This window comes from Ricinus communis, chromosome 8 (assembly GCF_019578655.1).
Source record: "Ricinus communis isolate WT05 ecotype wild-type chromosome 8, ASM1957865v1, whole genome shotgun sequence".
Taxonomy (NCBI): Eukaryota; Viridiplantae; Streptophyta; class Magnoliopsida; order Malpighiales; family Euphorbiaceae; genus Ricinus; species Ricinus communis.
In genome coordinates, this window is record NC_063263.1 from 10,975,538 (window position 1) to 10,990,755 (window position 15,218).

At 31.6% G+C, this 15,218-nt stretch overlaps 2 protein-coding genes and 1 pseudogene across 2 annotated transcripts; 1 reads left to right on the top strand and 2 right to left on the bottom strand.

Moving 5' to 3' along the window:
- Nucleotides 1–2,165: 2,165 nt before the first annotated feature.
- Nucleotides 2,166–5,395, bottom strand: LOC8283098. The gene is made up of 9 exons (XM_048378307.1): nucleotides 5,237–5,395; nucleotides 4,850–5,043; nucleotides 4,475–4,656; nucleotides 4,093–4,377; nucleotides 3,926–3,984; nucleotides 3,772–3,808; nucleotides 3,597–3,668; nucleotides 3,163–3,511; nucleotides 2,166–3,078 (listed from the first exon to the last, which is right to left on the bottom strand). Exons 1-9 carry the CDS (start codon nucleotides 5,370–5,372, stop codon nucleotides 2,713–2,715), a joined length of 1,680 nt encoding a protein of 559 aa, XP_048234264.1. The 5' UTR covers nucleotides 5,373–5,395; the 3' UTR covers nucleotides 2,166–2,712.
- Nucleotides 5,396–6,541: 1,146 nt separating this feature from the next.
- On the bottom strand, nucleotides 6,542–10,960 carry LOC8283097. The gene is made up of 9 exons (XM_048377635.1): nucleotides 10,621–10,960; nucleotides 10,322–10,506; nucleotides 8,938–9,122; nucleotides 8,564–8,848; nucleotides 8,409–8,467; nucleotides 8,265–8,301; nucleotides 8,094–8,165; nucleotides 7,622–7,949; nucleotides 6,542–7,389 (listed from the first exon to the last, which is right to left on the bottom strand). The coding sequence occupies exons 1-9, from the start codon at nucleotides 10,754–10,756 to the stop codon at nucleotides 7,012–7,014; spliced, it is 1,665 nt and encodes a 554-aa protein (XP_048233592.1). The 5' UTR covers nucleotides 10,757–10,960; the 3' UTR covers nucleotides 6,542–7,011.
- Nucleotides 10,961–13,060: 2,100 nt separating this feature from the next.
- Nucleotides 13,061–14,653, top strand: LOC112536575 (annotated as a pseudogene).
- Nucleotides 14,654–15,218: the final 565 nt, after the last annotated feature.

The following is a 15,218-nucleotide window of genomic DNA, read 5'->3' on the forward strand; positions in this document are numbered from 1 at the left end:
ATTTTGGAGTTGAAGATGTTATCTTTTTGCCAACCTTGTGAAAGTCTACTTTCTATTTGTGTGGCTCGATTCTTAAATTAAAGCACGTAGGTATTCCAACAAAACTGTTATTGGTAGATCTCTTGCTCTTCCATTTTTTGCATTCATTGATTCAGGTATATTTGTTGTTAAAATTGTATGTCTATTGTTGATGTTTTATGCTCTTGTCCACATATGGTAACCAACATTTTCTAAGTAAGATCTTATACGCTTGTGTACCTTCTCTATTTCGGACATGTGATATTCAAAGCTCTCTATTGTATATGCCTTTACTGCTACGAAGAAAGACTTCTTGAAATTTCTTATACTTCTCTTGAAGTTTGTTTTCAAGTTCTTATACAAATGAAATATACATATATCACATGGTTGACTTCCTAATAGACTTTTTGTATTGTTGTTTTAATGCTTTCATGTCTATCCAATACAATATACATATCATTTTTCACTCCAAATGTCTCCTTCAGTTTTTTGAAGAACCACTCCTAAAATGCATCATTTTCAAAATCTACTATATAGAATACTAGAGAAATATTTTACCATTTGTATCATGTGTGTTTGCTGAGGGAAGTGTTCCTTCATAGACAGATTTGAGGAAAGTTCCATCTACTATTATTATTGGTATACAACAAGTCTATCCTTTAATTGAAGCTTGAAGTGCTATGAATACATATAAGAATGTGAGATCTTCTTTTGTGTGTAGCTCCATAATTGAATCGGGATTTAATTTTTGTATCATGTACAAATAGCTTGGCAGCATCCCATATGATTCTTCTGGTTTTTCTTTTATTTTTTCGAATGCCTTTTCTTTTAATCTCCAAGCTTTTGAGTAGTTTACAAATATATCATAATTACCTTTCATGTCTCTTATTATATTCGAAGGAGTATACACTGTTTTGATGTTGAGATATTTTATTTTTATGCAATTTTTAATGATTGATGTAGTTGCTTGCCCGTGATCGCTATATCTTATTTCCAATGGACATGTATGTATATTGTTGAGCTTTTGAATCACAAACATTATTGTTTTTCAATTTTTGAAGCTCTTAGTTTCCAATTGCAATTGTCATCCAAGCATTGCAAAAAAATACTGTCATTGACAAGATTTTTGCACCTAATATTGGAAGTGGTTGTTAAGAACATAGAAGTTAATTACTGTTTGGAGAGTGAGTTTGTCTTTGTATGTCCGGCCTTCTTTTATTTCTAAATGCCTTATGTTCATTATCACATCTACTTCTTGACTCTTGCTTTCTACTTCTTCATCCTCTTCTCTCACTTTCTTGCTCATTAAAATTGCATATTCAAATGCATCTGAAATACTTTTTGTTTGTTCTCCATTTGTTGATTTTCTTTCTATTTTCATTTTTGATCCTGATGGACCTACTTCATTTGTTGGCATATTTCTGTTTTGGAATGTAAAGGTTGAAACAAAGAAATTTTCCTTTTCTTGATTCAAAATTGTTATGCATAAAGGATATTTTGGTCTAATCTGTTCTGTTTTTTTTAGCTCCTTGTAGAATAGTAGTGTTTGATTGTCTTCTATTTTGAGAGGTGGATATGCGCTCTGACTTTATAATTTGATTTCCAGTCTAGTTGATGTTTGATTGATCTTCAATTGATTTGACAGTTTTTGTATTAAACTGCTGTACTCATTTTTTTCTATGGGAACCATTCCCATTACATCAAAATTGATGTAATCTATATTTTGATTATATTCACTATTGTATTGTACGAATACCGGTAAGCTCTCCATATCTGTTATTCAAAGAAACATTATATTTAATAAATATTTTTTAAATTAAATGGTTCAAATATTTAACAAGTCATTGACTTAAAATCTACACCTAATAAACAAATAAGAAATTAAATTTTTTTTCATAAACATTATACAATGTTGTACAATATTATTTTTTTTCTTTATATATATGATAAATTAAATCTATACATTTATTATTTCTTTGAGTATTTTATTTAAAAATTATTACCTTTAAGCTCTTGTTCTTAATGAATATTCAGATCTATTTGTTGTTAATTTTCTAGATTTGTGTTGTAGCAGTTTCTGTCGAAGAAATGAAAATAGGAGTATTTTATCTTCTTTTTAGATATAGTTTTTATAGAAATTTGATGGATTCTAATCTTTTTTACACTGATTGTATTGTTGCAGGATAAAGATGAATGTTTTCGACGTTGAAGGAAAACTGTTGCAGGTATTTTTTTGATTTTTTGAAGTTAATATAGTGAAGGAAGGAATAAAATTTTGGTATTAGACATTGAAGATGAAACTTTTCTTGTTGAAGGAAAAATGTTACAGCTTTTGTTTTTATTTTTTAAAAAATTATGGAGTGAAGGAGAAAAAAACACATATTTGGATTTGTATGAGTAGCTTAAATCTTTTCAAATCTTTTGTTTTAAGTAGATAATGATATGACCATATTTTTTTAATTTTATTTTTTTGAAAGCTTATTTTTTGTAGACTCTTTTTTTGTAAGATAAAAATATATTAGATGCTGGAAAAAAAAAAAAAAAGAGTTATTGCATAAACCACCTAATAAATTTCAAGCATCTCTACAGGGTCTCAAGAATTCTAATTATAATCTATACACATATTGGTATCAAACTCACTGTTCAAGTTTAAATAATATCTTTATAAACTCACTGCTCAAGCTCACTACTCTGTTATTTTATAGATTCCTGGGTAGATAGATTTATGAACTGCTTGGTACCCAACCTTTGACGCCTCTCTCTTGCATAGAATACCCAGAAGATTAAAGAAACCATAACTGCTACTGAAACCATTACAAACCCGATAAAGACCCATCCACTGTAGCGATTCAGGCCTGGACAATGATGTTCGCTGATACTACTAAATGTTTCACGAACAAATGTGCAATCTACTAGTCCAACAAGAAAGGGACCGTAGTGATAAAGGGCATAGCTCACGTTCACAGCATACGTCATTTGGTTGTAGAATTTTGGTGTCAGGCGGCCTGTAGTGGTGCAATTACCATTTTCTGAGACTTGGCAGATGTACTTGCTCCACACCTGCATTATACACAAGTTACAATAGTAAGAAGGCAACAAAACGTATATGAAGTGCCTAGAATTGTTCTTTTAGCTTATGCATACCTGTGATGCATTGCTCGAGTCTACTTCACCGGCAGCACATTTCCTGTCTATCATATCAGAATTGAATGGATTGCAGAGGACAGGAACCGGTGGACCTGATTGATTATAATACAAAAGTTTAGCCTCTGGTGGCAAGTTGGGCGGCAGGTTCTTTGGCGGGTTGATGTTGGAGACAGTGGTAATGAAGGAGTTAACAACGGTAACAAGCTGGAAGGTAACTTGTTTGCTTTCTGATAGGATTTGTTGGGCAGTTGCTTTGTCCACACAGGGGAGAATATCATCTAAAGCTGTATGCGCCGTCGGGTTTTGAACCCATTCATCCATGGCAACACAGGTATCTCCAACTACACTGGATTTGTAAACGGGAGAATTGTGGGTTATTGAATATATAAATTAGACCAAGTATACTAGCATTCATCAGCCATTCATCTTACTTATGGAGAATGAGAAATAAGCAGCATAAAATCAATGCAGTTGTTGCAAGGATCCACCCTATGACAGCCAGTCTGCAATTAATCAGTGACAGAGATTAGCATTTAACAAATTAGATGAGTAAGGGCTTATGATACATTATGGTTATCAGATTATGAATGTTGCTAATTTACTTACGGGTAAACCCAAGTTTGCAATCCAAAAATTGAAAGCACTGCAACCAATAAGTACAAAACAGTGTGACAATGGTGAGTAAAATCATTGATAACTAGACATTTGGAATCTCGGATAGAAACAATGAGCATGAAATTGTAGCGATTAGTAGGCTTACAGAAACCAAGAAAAGCCAAAAGGAGCATTACAGCAGCAAGTATGATCAGAATCACCCGTCTGCAAGATTAATATACAGAATCAACAAAAGAACAATAAAATCATATTATCAGCATACTGAAGGAGATGATAAGTCAAATTCAGTAACGTTAAAAAGCTTTTACTCACACAGAATCAAGAGCTTTCTGTATTTTATTTGAATTATCATCAGTCGCATCTCGAAGAGTAGAAGCAGAAGAATTTATCATGTTATTAACTTTGCTGATACTATTTTGGACACTAGAGGGTAGAGAAAATTGATCTACTCCAGCTCCTTGTGCCGCAGATAGATTCTCGGATACAACAGTGAGATTGTCAACAGTATTATCTGCCTGATGCACAACAAATTTAAGTGTGCTTGTTGAACTACTGTGAAACTTTTCCTGTCCAGTGTAAAGAACAATACATCCAATACTGAAACCAAAAGAGGGAATAAAGTAAGAAACTCTTGTCTAAGACATGTATATGTGCAGATTTAGCCTGATGAAGAAAGAGATGAGAATGGACTTACATTTCAGCAACGGTGAAGAATATGAGAAAGGCAAGACAAAGCACATAGGTGGTTTGAGAATAACCATGATGCTTTAATTGGCAGCAGCAGTGACGAATACAGATGGTCAATAAGGCCACAGCATAGCCAATAAACCAGATCACAGCAATGAGAAACAAAGGAGCAGCAGTATAAGCAACAGACTGCGTAGAGCCAAAAATATTGTAGCATCAAACTAATGATCAAGAAAACCATGAAAAAGATGTTGAATTATGCAAGAAACTTTGCAACAGGAAGAATTAAGGTCCAGAACTATGAGAAACTCAATAGTTAATCACAAGAAAAGCAAAATCCAAAACGTTTTGTGGTAATGAATTTCGTCCCAGAGAAACTCACATAGAAATAATGCTCTTCACTGATATTCCATCCACCTTTATAGTACTTAAAATTGTCAAGAGGATCTCTTCTATGTGTTATCTTAGCAGCCAATATCATAGACTTGTTATCAGAAAATTCAGAACTGTTCCTATCAAGAATAGACCTCCTAGTTTCCCATGAAAGTACATCGAATTCGCCGTCCTCGATAATCCCTGCTAAACAGTTTTTGCAAGAACAAAAGTTAGCATGGAACGCTGAAACTAACAAAGGTCCAAAAAGACTATGCACAAATTAAGCAAAACCCAATTGTAGAAACATAAGACTTTACATGTTATTTTAGTTTTAGAAGCAATCTAGATAAGTACATTACTTTAGTAACATTAAGATGAGTTCGAAAATAGGTACCTCGAAGGTGGAGGTTTGGTTGGAGGTGAATTTCAGAAGCTCCGTGAGAGGAAGAAAGGAAGGTTGAAGAAATGAGGAGAAAAGTTGGTAAAAGAAGAAAAGGCAATGATTTGATACACAACATTGTTCTTGACATGTAAGATTTTCTCTGTGAATAGAACTTATGTAATGCCTCTGAAATTTTATTGATGTTATCAAAGAGAAAGAGAATTGGTCGTTTTGAAGTACTTATTCTTGTCTTTACACTTGGTGGGATTATCTCAAGTCCGATTGCTTTGAGCATGTTCCTGTTTTTGGCTATGTGCCTACATATGCATTCTCCGAATTCTTTTTTGTTATTATTATGCTTATCTTATTCGTAGTGAAAATCTTTTGTGTCCTATTTTTTTTAAATTTTTTATATTTTATAATAAATAATTATTATTTTAATAGTTAAATAATTATAATATTTACAATCATAATATTTAAACTTAAAAATCTTTTTTAGTAGAATTTAAATTTAAATTTAAATTTTTAAAATAATTTTTATAAATATTTTTAATAACAAAAAATTAACTATAATATTTTTAATTATTATAAGTTAATTTATATCATTAAATATAATATAATAAAAATATATATTTAATAATAAATTATACATTCAATGGTCGTTAATATACTAACAACAACTGTTAATAAAATTTTATCAAATAATTTTTTATCAATCATCAGTTATTAGTTATCGTCCACCAGCTACCAGCTGCATTGATCAGTCTAACTAAATAAATGACTTTTACGTTTTTTGCAGAGAAAATATTCTTTCTGCTGATGTTCAAACAAAAGAAAAAATTTGAACTGAATTGGATCTAAATTCTTTCATGTTCTTATAGCCACGATCTTTTATTTCTCCATTTTTCATAATCGGACGACTTTTCTTTGGGTGTCGTGGTCAGGTAGTATAATGTATCAGGCTTTACATAAGTTGTACTAAATCCCCTTCCTCAGTCCTGTCAAAAGACAAACCAGCTAGCAAATTCTCAATGAAAGAAAATGTTTCTGAAGTGGTTATGTATTATCTTTCATATATAGTCTCTGAGGTGTGTGTGTGTTTTTTAATTATTAATTCCAATTTTTAATTTTATCAGCTAAAATACCATACTAAAGATCAACTATAAATTTTTAAAACCCATATAAATATTAAATCTATGTGATATATATATCAGTGATAAAATTCTTTTTGAAAGCAGGTAAAAAGATTTTAGTATTACCATAATTAAAGTACAAAAACTTTTGCAATACACATTAAAAGACTCAAAGACTGTAGGAGAAAATACCAAGTGAAATTTACTCTTAATCCTTTAAATATAAGTCAAATTTACTATTACAAAGAAGTTCTCAATCCCTTTTGTTCACATCAAATGACACAAAAATTAATTTAAGAGTTTTACATTTGACTTCATATGGTCAATCTTCAGTAAAATAGCATCGACTCTTTAGAACATGGCCATGATCATTTCCATCAGTGCAATCCTGAGTTATGGCAGCATCTCTTAAAACATTTACGATCCAACTAGAGCTTCTTGGCTCTATGTATAGTGACCAATCAGCTCACTCTTAAAAGATGACTTCTTTCCTTATGCGTTTCATCAAATAGGTCTCTCTGCAGGCTCTATGTCAAATCAACATTTTCACACACAAAACTAGAAGGAAATTTATATGAAAGCAGGGTCTGTGCGTGTCCTGCCAAATATATCCTGATAACAACCTGAACAGGGCAATAATCGAGAGGCTTACTATCAGGCTCTACATCCTGCAAATGGATTGAATTCTTGTCTAGCTTTGTACTTCTTGGTACATTTCCTGTGTTCTCTCTCTCTTGCATAACATATCCAGAAGATCAAAGAACACATAACTGAAGCTGCAATCGTAACCAACCCAACATATGTCCTGAAACTATACCGCCTAAGGCCTGGACAGTAATTTTCGCTGATCTCATTGAATGCCTTTAAAACAAAAGAGCAGTCTAGCAGCTCAACTAGAAATTGTCCAGAACTATACAATGTATAGCTGACATTTGCAGAAGCTGCCATCTGGGCATATGTATTTGGTGTCAAGCGTCCTGCAGTAATGCAAATTCCAGCTGCTGAAACTTCACAGGTATGTTTTGTCCATTCCTGAATTCAACAAAGTCCATTTATTTAGCATACGAAAAAAAATTTAGAGAAGCATTACATTAAAAATTAGAAGAAAAAGAAAACGTGGCATTGGGCTAAATAGTCTGGTGACCGAGTCCTGCCTCACACTCACGTACAAGAGATTAAAGGTTCAAATTTAAGCAGTCCTTTTTCTGCGGACTTGTACATAGGAAAATTACGATACGACTAGAAATGTGGGAACTGTTATTACCTGATCTACATTGCTAAAGTTCGCTTCTGTAGGAGCACATTTCCTTTCTGTCAAATCAGGATTGAAGGGATTACAAAGAAGAGGAACCAATGGACCAGATTGATTGTGATACAAAGGTCCACCGTGGGATGGTACTTGTTTGTTGGCAACATCAGTTATGTACTTATTGATGGTGTTTATCAAATAAGAACTGGTCTCTTTGCTTGTTGTCAAGGTTTCTTGTGCAGTTTTCTTGTCCATGCAAGGAAGAAACTGAAGACTTAGGGGTGAATTAGCTGTTGGATTTTGAAGCCAGTCATCCATCGCTACACATGTATCCGCCACTGCGCTGAAAGTTTCATCAAATCAATTTAGACATAGCATTTAAGAATATCAGAACGGTCATTTTACATCATCATAATGATAAAGTTGTGCAAAAACCTCTAACAGAAAATGCTTATATTGAACAAGGGAGTCAATTAGTAGAACTTACTTGTGGAAAATGAGAAAGATTCCGCACAATATAAATGCCATTGTCACGAGGATCCACCCTAAGATAACCAGTCTGTAATCATTTGATGCAAGTTTTAGGTGAAGGACACTGAAATGAAGCAAAAACTGTGAAAGAAGATTACACATATATAAACATAAATTTTTCACTCACACGTAAACACAGCATTGCACGCCGAGAACCGAAAATACTGGTCAATCATTAGAACAATATGGGGAGTCAGAATCATCAGTACTGGTCAATTATATAATTGTAAACAGCAAAGATGTAGATTGTTGAAGAAAGAAATAGTCTTACAGAAACCAAGTAATGCCAAGATAAGCATTACAGCAGCAACTATGTTGAGAGCCAGGCTCCTTCAGGAAAGATCAACAGATAGCAAACAATCAATACATACAACAAACATCCTGGACAGAAAATGTTAAAGAAAGAAAACAAATTGATCCACTCACGCAGGGATCAGAACTCTTTGAATATTTTTCGCATTTGCGACTGATTGTAGTTGAGGTACATTGGCTGTGGACTGAATCATTTGCTCCACAGAATTGATATGATTCTGTAGATCAGGAGGGAGAGGAATTTGATTGACAGAAACCTTTGCAGCTGAAGCAAATGCACTCACTATGCTCATGAAGCTTTCGAAAATAGATATGCCTTTTTTCAGAATGAATTCCAACACATATGCTACACTGTTGCTAAACTTGTCCTGATTTATGTACAGAACAAAACATCCAATTCTGAAATCAAAAATCAAATTGGCTTAGAAATTCAAGAACACACACAGCACCATATCTAAACAAAGAAAGTGAGGGAGGTGGAGGTTTACATGACTGCAATGGTAGAAACTATTAGAAAGATAAGTGAAAGTGCATAGGCTAATTGAGAATAGCTATAGGTCTTTCTGCGTCTGCAGCAGCAGCAGCATAAGCATGCACAACAGAGGCTCAGGCCTAATAGCAGAAACCACAGTACAGCAGTGATGAACAATGGAGCAGCAGAGAAAGCAACAGACTGCATTGAGAACACAATCAATATGACATAAAACAAAAAAAAAATGCTAATTCCTCTGTGATAAAGAACCAAAATCAAATCATTTGAAAATTTCAGAATTAAGGTTAACATAAATTGTACAAGATATATATTGCAATAATAATCTGTAGTAGAGAACTGCTAGTCGTTGATTTGAACAGAGAAATACTGAGCACCCCAACATTGGACCCGAGGCAGTAAACTTTAAAGCTATTGGGTGGGTTCAAAAATTTTAAAAAAATCTAGATTGCAAGCAATGCTTGTAGTCTCTAAAAATTCTTTGATCGACTTCCATCAGTTAAAAGTGTTCAGAGCAGTACTTTATATGATACTAATTAGTAATTACCAAGTATTATTTCCTTTTTATTTTTCGCAGTTTGGGCAAAAATAAAATTTGGGCCAAATTGTACCTTAGCCTAAAGTTGAAGGGCTACTTTGAGCTTCTCACAGCAAACAAAAAGACCATAAATGGTCTCTGAATCGAGACCTCACAACTCTAAATATAACTTCAATACTGTACTATATTACTAAGCTGAACCGCATTGCTGTACTATTCTTGTACTTTTTTATATAAGAAAAATAACAGAAAACAAGATTGTTGGTAATGAACGTTGCTAGGGAAAGTGCAAACAAAGACTAAGATATTTGAAAAATAATATAAAACTATATTTCTTGTGACCTGGCATTCTGGCCTGAGTAAGATCCTAGTCAACATGAAGTTTACAGCTACATGTCAATCAAGCTAATGTTTTTTATTCTTTTTCTCTTTGTTTCCCCTTCCTAAATATGCACAAGAAATCCACAAATTAGACAATAAGTTTCTTAGTTATCATTGCTAATTTATGATACTTTTTTAGGCATGTTAAAAATAAAAATCAGTTAGGTGATCAAGAAGAGAGGGGCACTGAAATGTTATTATATATTGGACATAATTGAATGGCATGAAATAGCTAAGAAATGTATTAAAAGAAAAGAAAACCTTGATCATATTTACAAAACCTGAAAATTAAAGTGAATGTATAGAAGAAAACTTGACCAAACAAATTAAATTGCAGATGAAAGATTAAATTCCAGAATCTGGTAAAAATAGTATATCATCAAAAAAAAAAAAAAGAGAAAGAATTAAAACAATGAATTAGCCATAACAAAAGAAAATCTGAGAATAAAAAAGATGAACTCACAGCCCAGTAATGCAAACTTCTGTAATCCCATCCACCTGTATAATAATTGTAATTATTGAGAGGGTCTCTTCGGTGTGTCTTTTCTGCTGCTAATATTAAAGTTGAGTTATTTATAGACTCATTTTCTCCCTCAAGAACCAACCTCTCCATTCTTTGTAATACCATATGCTCCTCATTCTTCACTCCTGTATATAGAAAAAATAAAAATCATTTACCAAAAGAAAGAAAAGCAAAAAGCATATATCAACCAAAAAAGATACCATTCTGGAAAAAAATTAAGACAGAAAATAGAAGAACACCTTGAGCATGTACGTTTGGTAGTTGTAGGTGATCATGATCAAACAAAGAAGCTCCATTAGAGAGTGAAAAGAAGGTTGAAGTGAGAAACAATGTTGGTAGAAGAAGCAAGAATGGATGAGGTTTGGTAGAGAGCATATTGTAATTTGTTTGGGTGTCTTTCTTTTTTTCTTGCTAGATTTTTGAGATTAATATCAATGTATGATCATCCTTTTGGTACTTTTATTTTCTAAATAAATATCAATGAAAGAAAAAAGAAAAGAGAAGAAATGTGGGTGTTGGATGATGAAGATATATCTTCTTGTTTATGGTGTATACCTAATTTTGGGTTCTATTTGTTAAGATGTTGCATTTGAGGTTTAGATTACAATTGATAGATATCTATCACACGGTTTCCATATATTCCTTTTCTTTTTTAGATAATCTTATCCAGGCTTCATTTATACACCATAACTAATAAAAAAAGTGAAACATATTATAGGTGTTTTATACTTTATAATTTAATTATTGCCATATATCCATTCATTTAAAACTAATAAATATATATAATTATTTATCAATTTAGTGTATAGACGAAGACAAATACTAATTCTAACAAAAAAAATTGATTAAATATATTACTTCGTTTCTGATGCCTAACTCTACAAAAATTATTAATTCTTTTCTAGGAAACTCTATAATCATTATTATTGTTTTGCTAACACTATATGTCAAGATTAGATAAATTTAATTATTGAACTTTTAGTAATTGTTGTTATAAGACAAGGTTATTTGAGCAATTTAATATATCAATTATACTTATATTAATTAATATTAATTAAAATATAGTTATAAAGCATCATTATTTAATTAGAATAAGCAACTAGAATTAAAAGTAAACTTATTATAATCACCAGAAATTAATTTATTTAAATTACATTAATTTTTAGGATAAGGAGTTTTTGTTATAAAATAACTCCAGTTATACAGTAAAAAAAAAAATTAAAGTTTCTAAAACTAGATAATTAGAATAATTTATTAATTAATATATTAATTACAAATATTATATTTATATGCTATATTTAGAATATAAAATATATTTTATTATTAATTTAATAGTTAATATTACATAAATTTATTATGCAATTTTTGACAAGTTTACATTCATGAAGCACGGTCATAAAAAAAATCAATATATCTAAATGTAGTATGATAGTTTTTTCTTCATAGGTTTGAATTTTTAAAATGCATGGTTATGTTTTTGAATAACTATCATTTTTATTTATCCAATTTCTTTAATTTTATCAAATTCACTATGTGATAAAATTTTGGTGTGATAAATGATGGAGAATTCAATTAGGGAAAAGTAAGAAAAAGTATAATGTGGTTTAATAAGAATTTTAGATAAATAATTTTTTAATAAAGAAAAGAGAGATGGTTATAAATTGTAATTTGACTTGTATTAATTTAATTATCTTCACTCTGATATCCGCCGTCATTATTTTGTTGTTCAAGTATGATAATATGATTTTAGAAATTAATAGATTTTAATTTTATTGTTTGTGTCATATCGTTATAAAGATATCACTGTCAATGTATCGATTTGATGATCAAACAATGATATTATAAATTATTAAACTCTAAATCTATTTTATTAAATATGAAAATACAAATATGTCTAATTTGAGTAACAAAGATGGTTGAATCCTTACGAGTTATAAATTTTTAATGATAATACATTTATTTTTTTCACAATTTATAATCATATATCTTCTTTTTTTTATCTAAACTAAACTATATATTTAAAATTGTTAAAAAATAAACCACAAGCTACCTTTTTATTTTTACTTATTCATTTAATTTGTATACACTAATTACAATTAATTATTTGATTATACATATTTAACTTAAATATACAAATTCAAATTAATTTAAGCAACGCTAGTAGAATGCAGTCACTAGTTTTAAATACAAATGAAAATCTTATTAATTTAAGCAATGCTATTAGAATTAGCTGGAGACAAACAAGAGACTTGAGGTCCTGGAAATATTCTTCAACAGGTCTGTATACTGTGAAAACAGCTTATTAGGTTGCTCAACATCGATTTCTTGGCTCTTCACTTTCGTCTTCATCTGGTTTCCCTATAGTGTGATTGACAAGTGTTGGGACTCTCAATGTCCCACCGAGAGTTAAAGCTCTTCCTGTGGAAACTAACTTTTAACTTGCTGCCATGTGCTGAGAATCTTGCTTGCCATGGTTTTCATGTTGATATTTTATGTAGCAGGTACAATCCAAGATTTTTCGTGTTTCTATATAATTCTCATTTACTATCACTCTCGTGCACAATCTTCTAAACTCAAAAACAAAGACGTTCAGTTCAAATAAAGGAAAAAATATATATATCTCATGTGGACCTTAAACTAAACTAAAACATTCCATCCACGACCAAATTAATTGCAATAATGTCGTCACCATCATCTGCTTCGAATTCTCCAATTGAAGAGCTACGGTGGCTGAAAACTATTCCTCGAACTATCGAAGAAGAGCGTGAAGATGACTATGAGAACTCTATTAGCATTTTTGATGTCCCCAAAATCCTAATGCATACCAGCCCACTTAGTTACACACCACATCGGCTTGCACTTGGTCCATACCACCATGAGCGTCCAGAGCTCTTTGAGATGGAGAGATATAAGCTCTCTGCAACTAAAAGAGTTCGAAAACAGCTTCAAATTCTCAAGTTTCACAGTCTTGTTGATCACTTCATCAATTTCGAGACAAAGATTCGAGCATGTTACAATAAATACTTAAACTTCAATGGTGAAACATTAGCATGGATGATTATCTTGGATGCTTCCTTCTTAATTAAGTTTCTTCAAGTCTATGCCGACAAAGAATGTATAACTAAACCGATGTGTTCAAGGATTGCATCAAGCATGTGTCATTTTTTCAATAATGCGAAGAGAAACTGCGCTCATAATGAGATTCTGAGAGATATAATTATGCTGGAGAATCAAATTCCATTGTTCTTAATAAGGAAGGTGCAAGAATTCCAGTTCTTCTCAACAATTAGCTGATGAAACACTTGGTTCTATCCTGATGGGGTTTTAGAAAGATGTTTCTCCTTTCAAGACACAGGACTTGCCGCAGGTGCAGCAAGTTAAGGTTTCTGAATATGCTCATTTACTGCACTTTATGTACGACATTATCGTGCCCAAAATGGAAGAATCAGTTGAGATAGTTGAAGAAGTGGTTGATCAGGATCATTCTCCATCCAATAACCAAGAATCAGAAGAATGTTCAGCTGACTTGAGTTACATCCAACAATTCCTGAATGAGTCGCAAAAGTTGTTCTCTTCAAAGTTTCTTCATATTGCGCCAGTACGTTTCCTAAGAAAACCAATAACAATCTTGCTTTTTCTGTCAAGCTACAGAAAAAATTATTACACCAAAAATTCTGCCTTGTGTTGTTAACAATAACCCACCATTAGTAGAAGAAATCACAATTCCTTCCGTCTCTCAGTTGTCAGAATCAGGTGTCCGATTTCGACCCACTAATGGTAACATCTCATCTATTAATTTCGACCCAAGTACTGTAACATTTTACCTTCCAACAGTTACTTTGGATGTTAACAGCGAAGTTATCTTGAGAAATTTGGTAGCATATGAAGTATCAATTGCATCAGAGTCCAGTGGTTCTTACACGCTACACTGAACCAATGAATGGGATTATAGACACAAAGGAGGACGTGGAATTGCTGAGGAAAAAGGGTATAATTTTGAACCATATGAAGAGTGATCAGAAAGTGGCTGATATCTGGAATGAGATGAATAAGTCAATCAGATTAACAAAAGTTCCATTCATGGATAAGGTGATTGAAGATATTAGTAAGTATTATGATAGTACGTGTAAAGTGAATGCTGGGAACTATATGAAGCATTCTGTGTATCATTCATGGAAACTGATTACATTGTTAGCTAGCATTTTGCTCTTGCTTCTGACGACAACGCAAACATTTTGCTCGGCTTGGAAATGCTCAAACTTTTCAGGTTAAGAGTCCTTAATGTATATATGCATTGTCTTACAGGGTTGTGTGTTTTCCTTATAAGTACTATGGTATGTCATGAATAAACTCGTGTTTGTCTTTGGGTTAGTTTATATATATGTATTGTTTGGTTTTGAATAAACTTATGTTTACATTTTTTTTTTTTTTTGCTTGAATGTTAAGTCTAAATGTATAATCATAGCTCTTGGTACCTTTTCGTAAAAGTATTAATATATAATAATATTCTTTGCAATTTATAATTATATTGTTGAAAAGCTGTCAGCTTATCAAATAGTAAATCATTAATATAATCATAAAAAGACCTGTATATATTGCAAAAAGTACTAAAAACTGTAATTATTTTGTTTTTAATAATTAACCCATTAAATATTTTTCATAGTTAACCTTCAATAAAAGAATCTAGATTATAAGTGTTTACACCTTAACTTTTATTATATTGAAAGAACCAAAAGTAAGAGAAGGGTTTTTTGAATATGAACAAACTCTAGTATCTTATTTATGGTGATATTGTTAATCATTACAAGATAACTCCAATATGAATTTTATTTTTTAA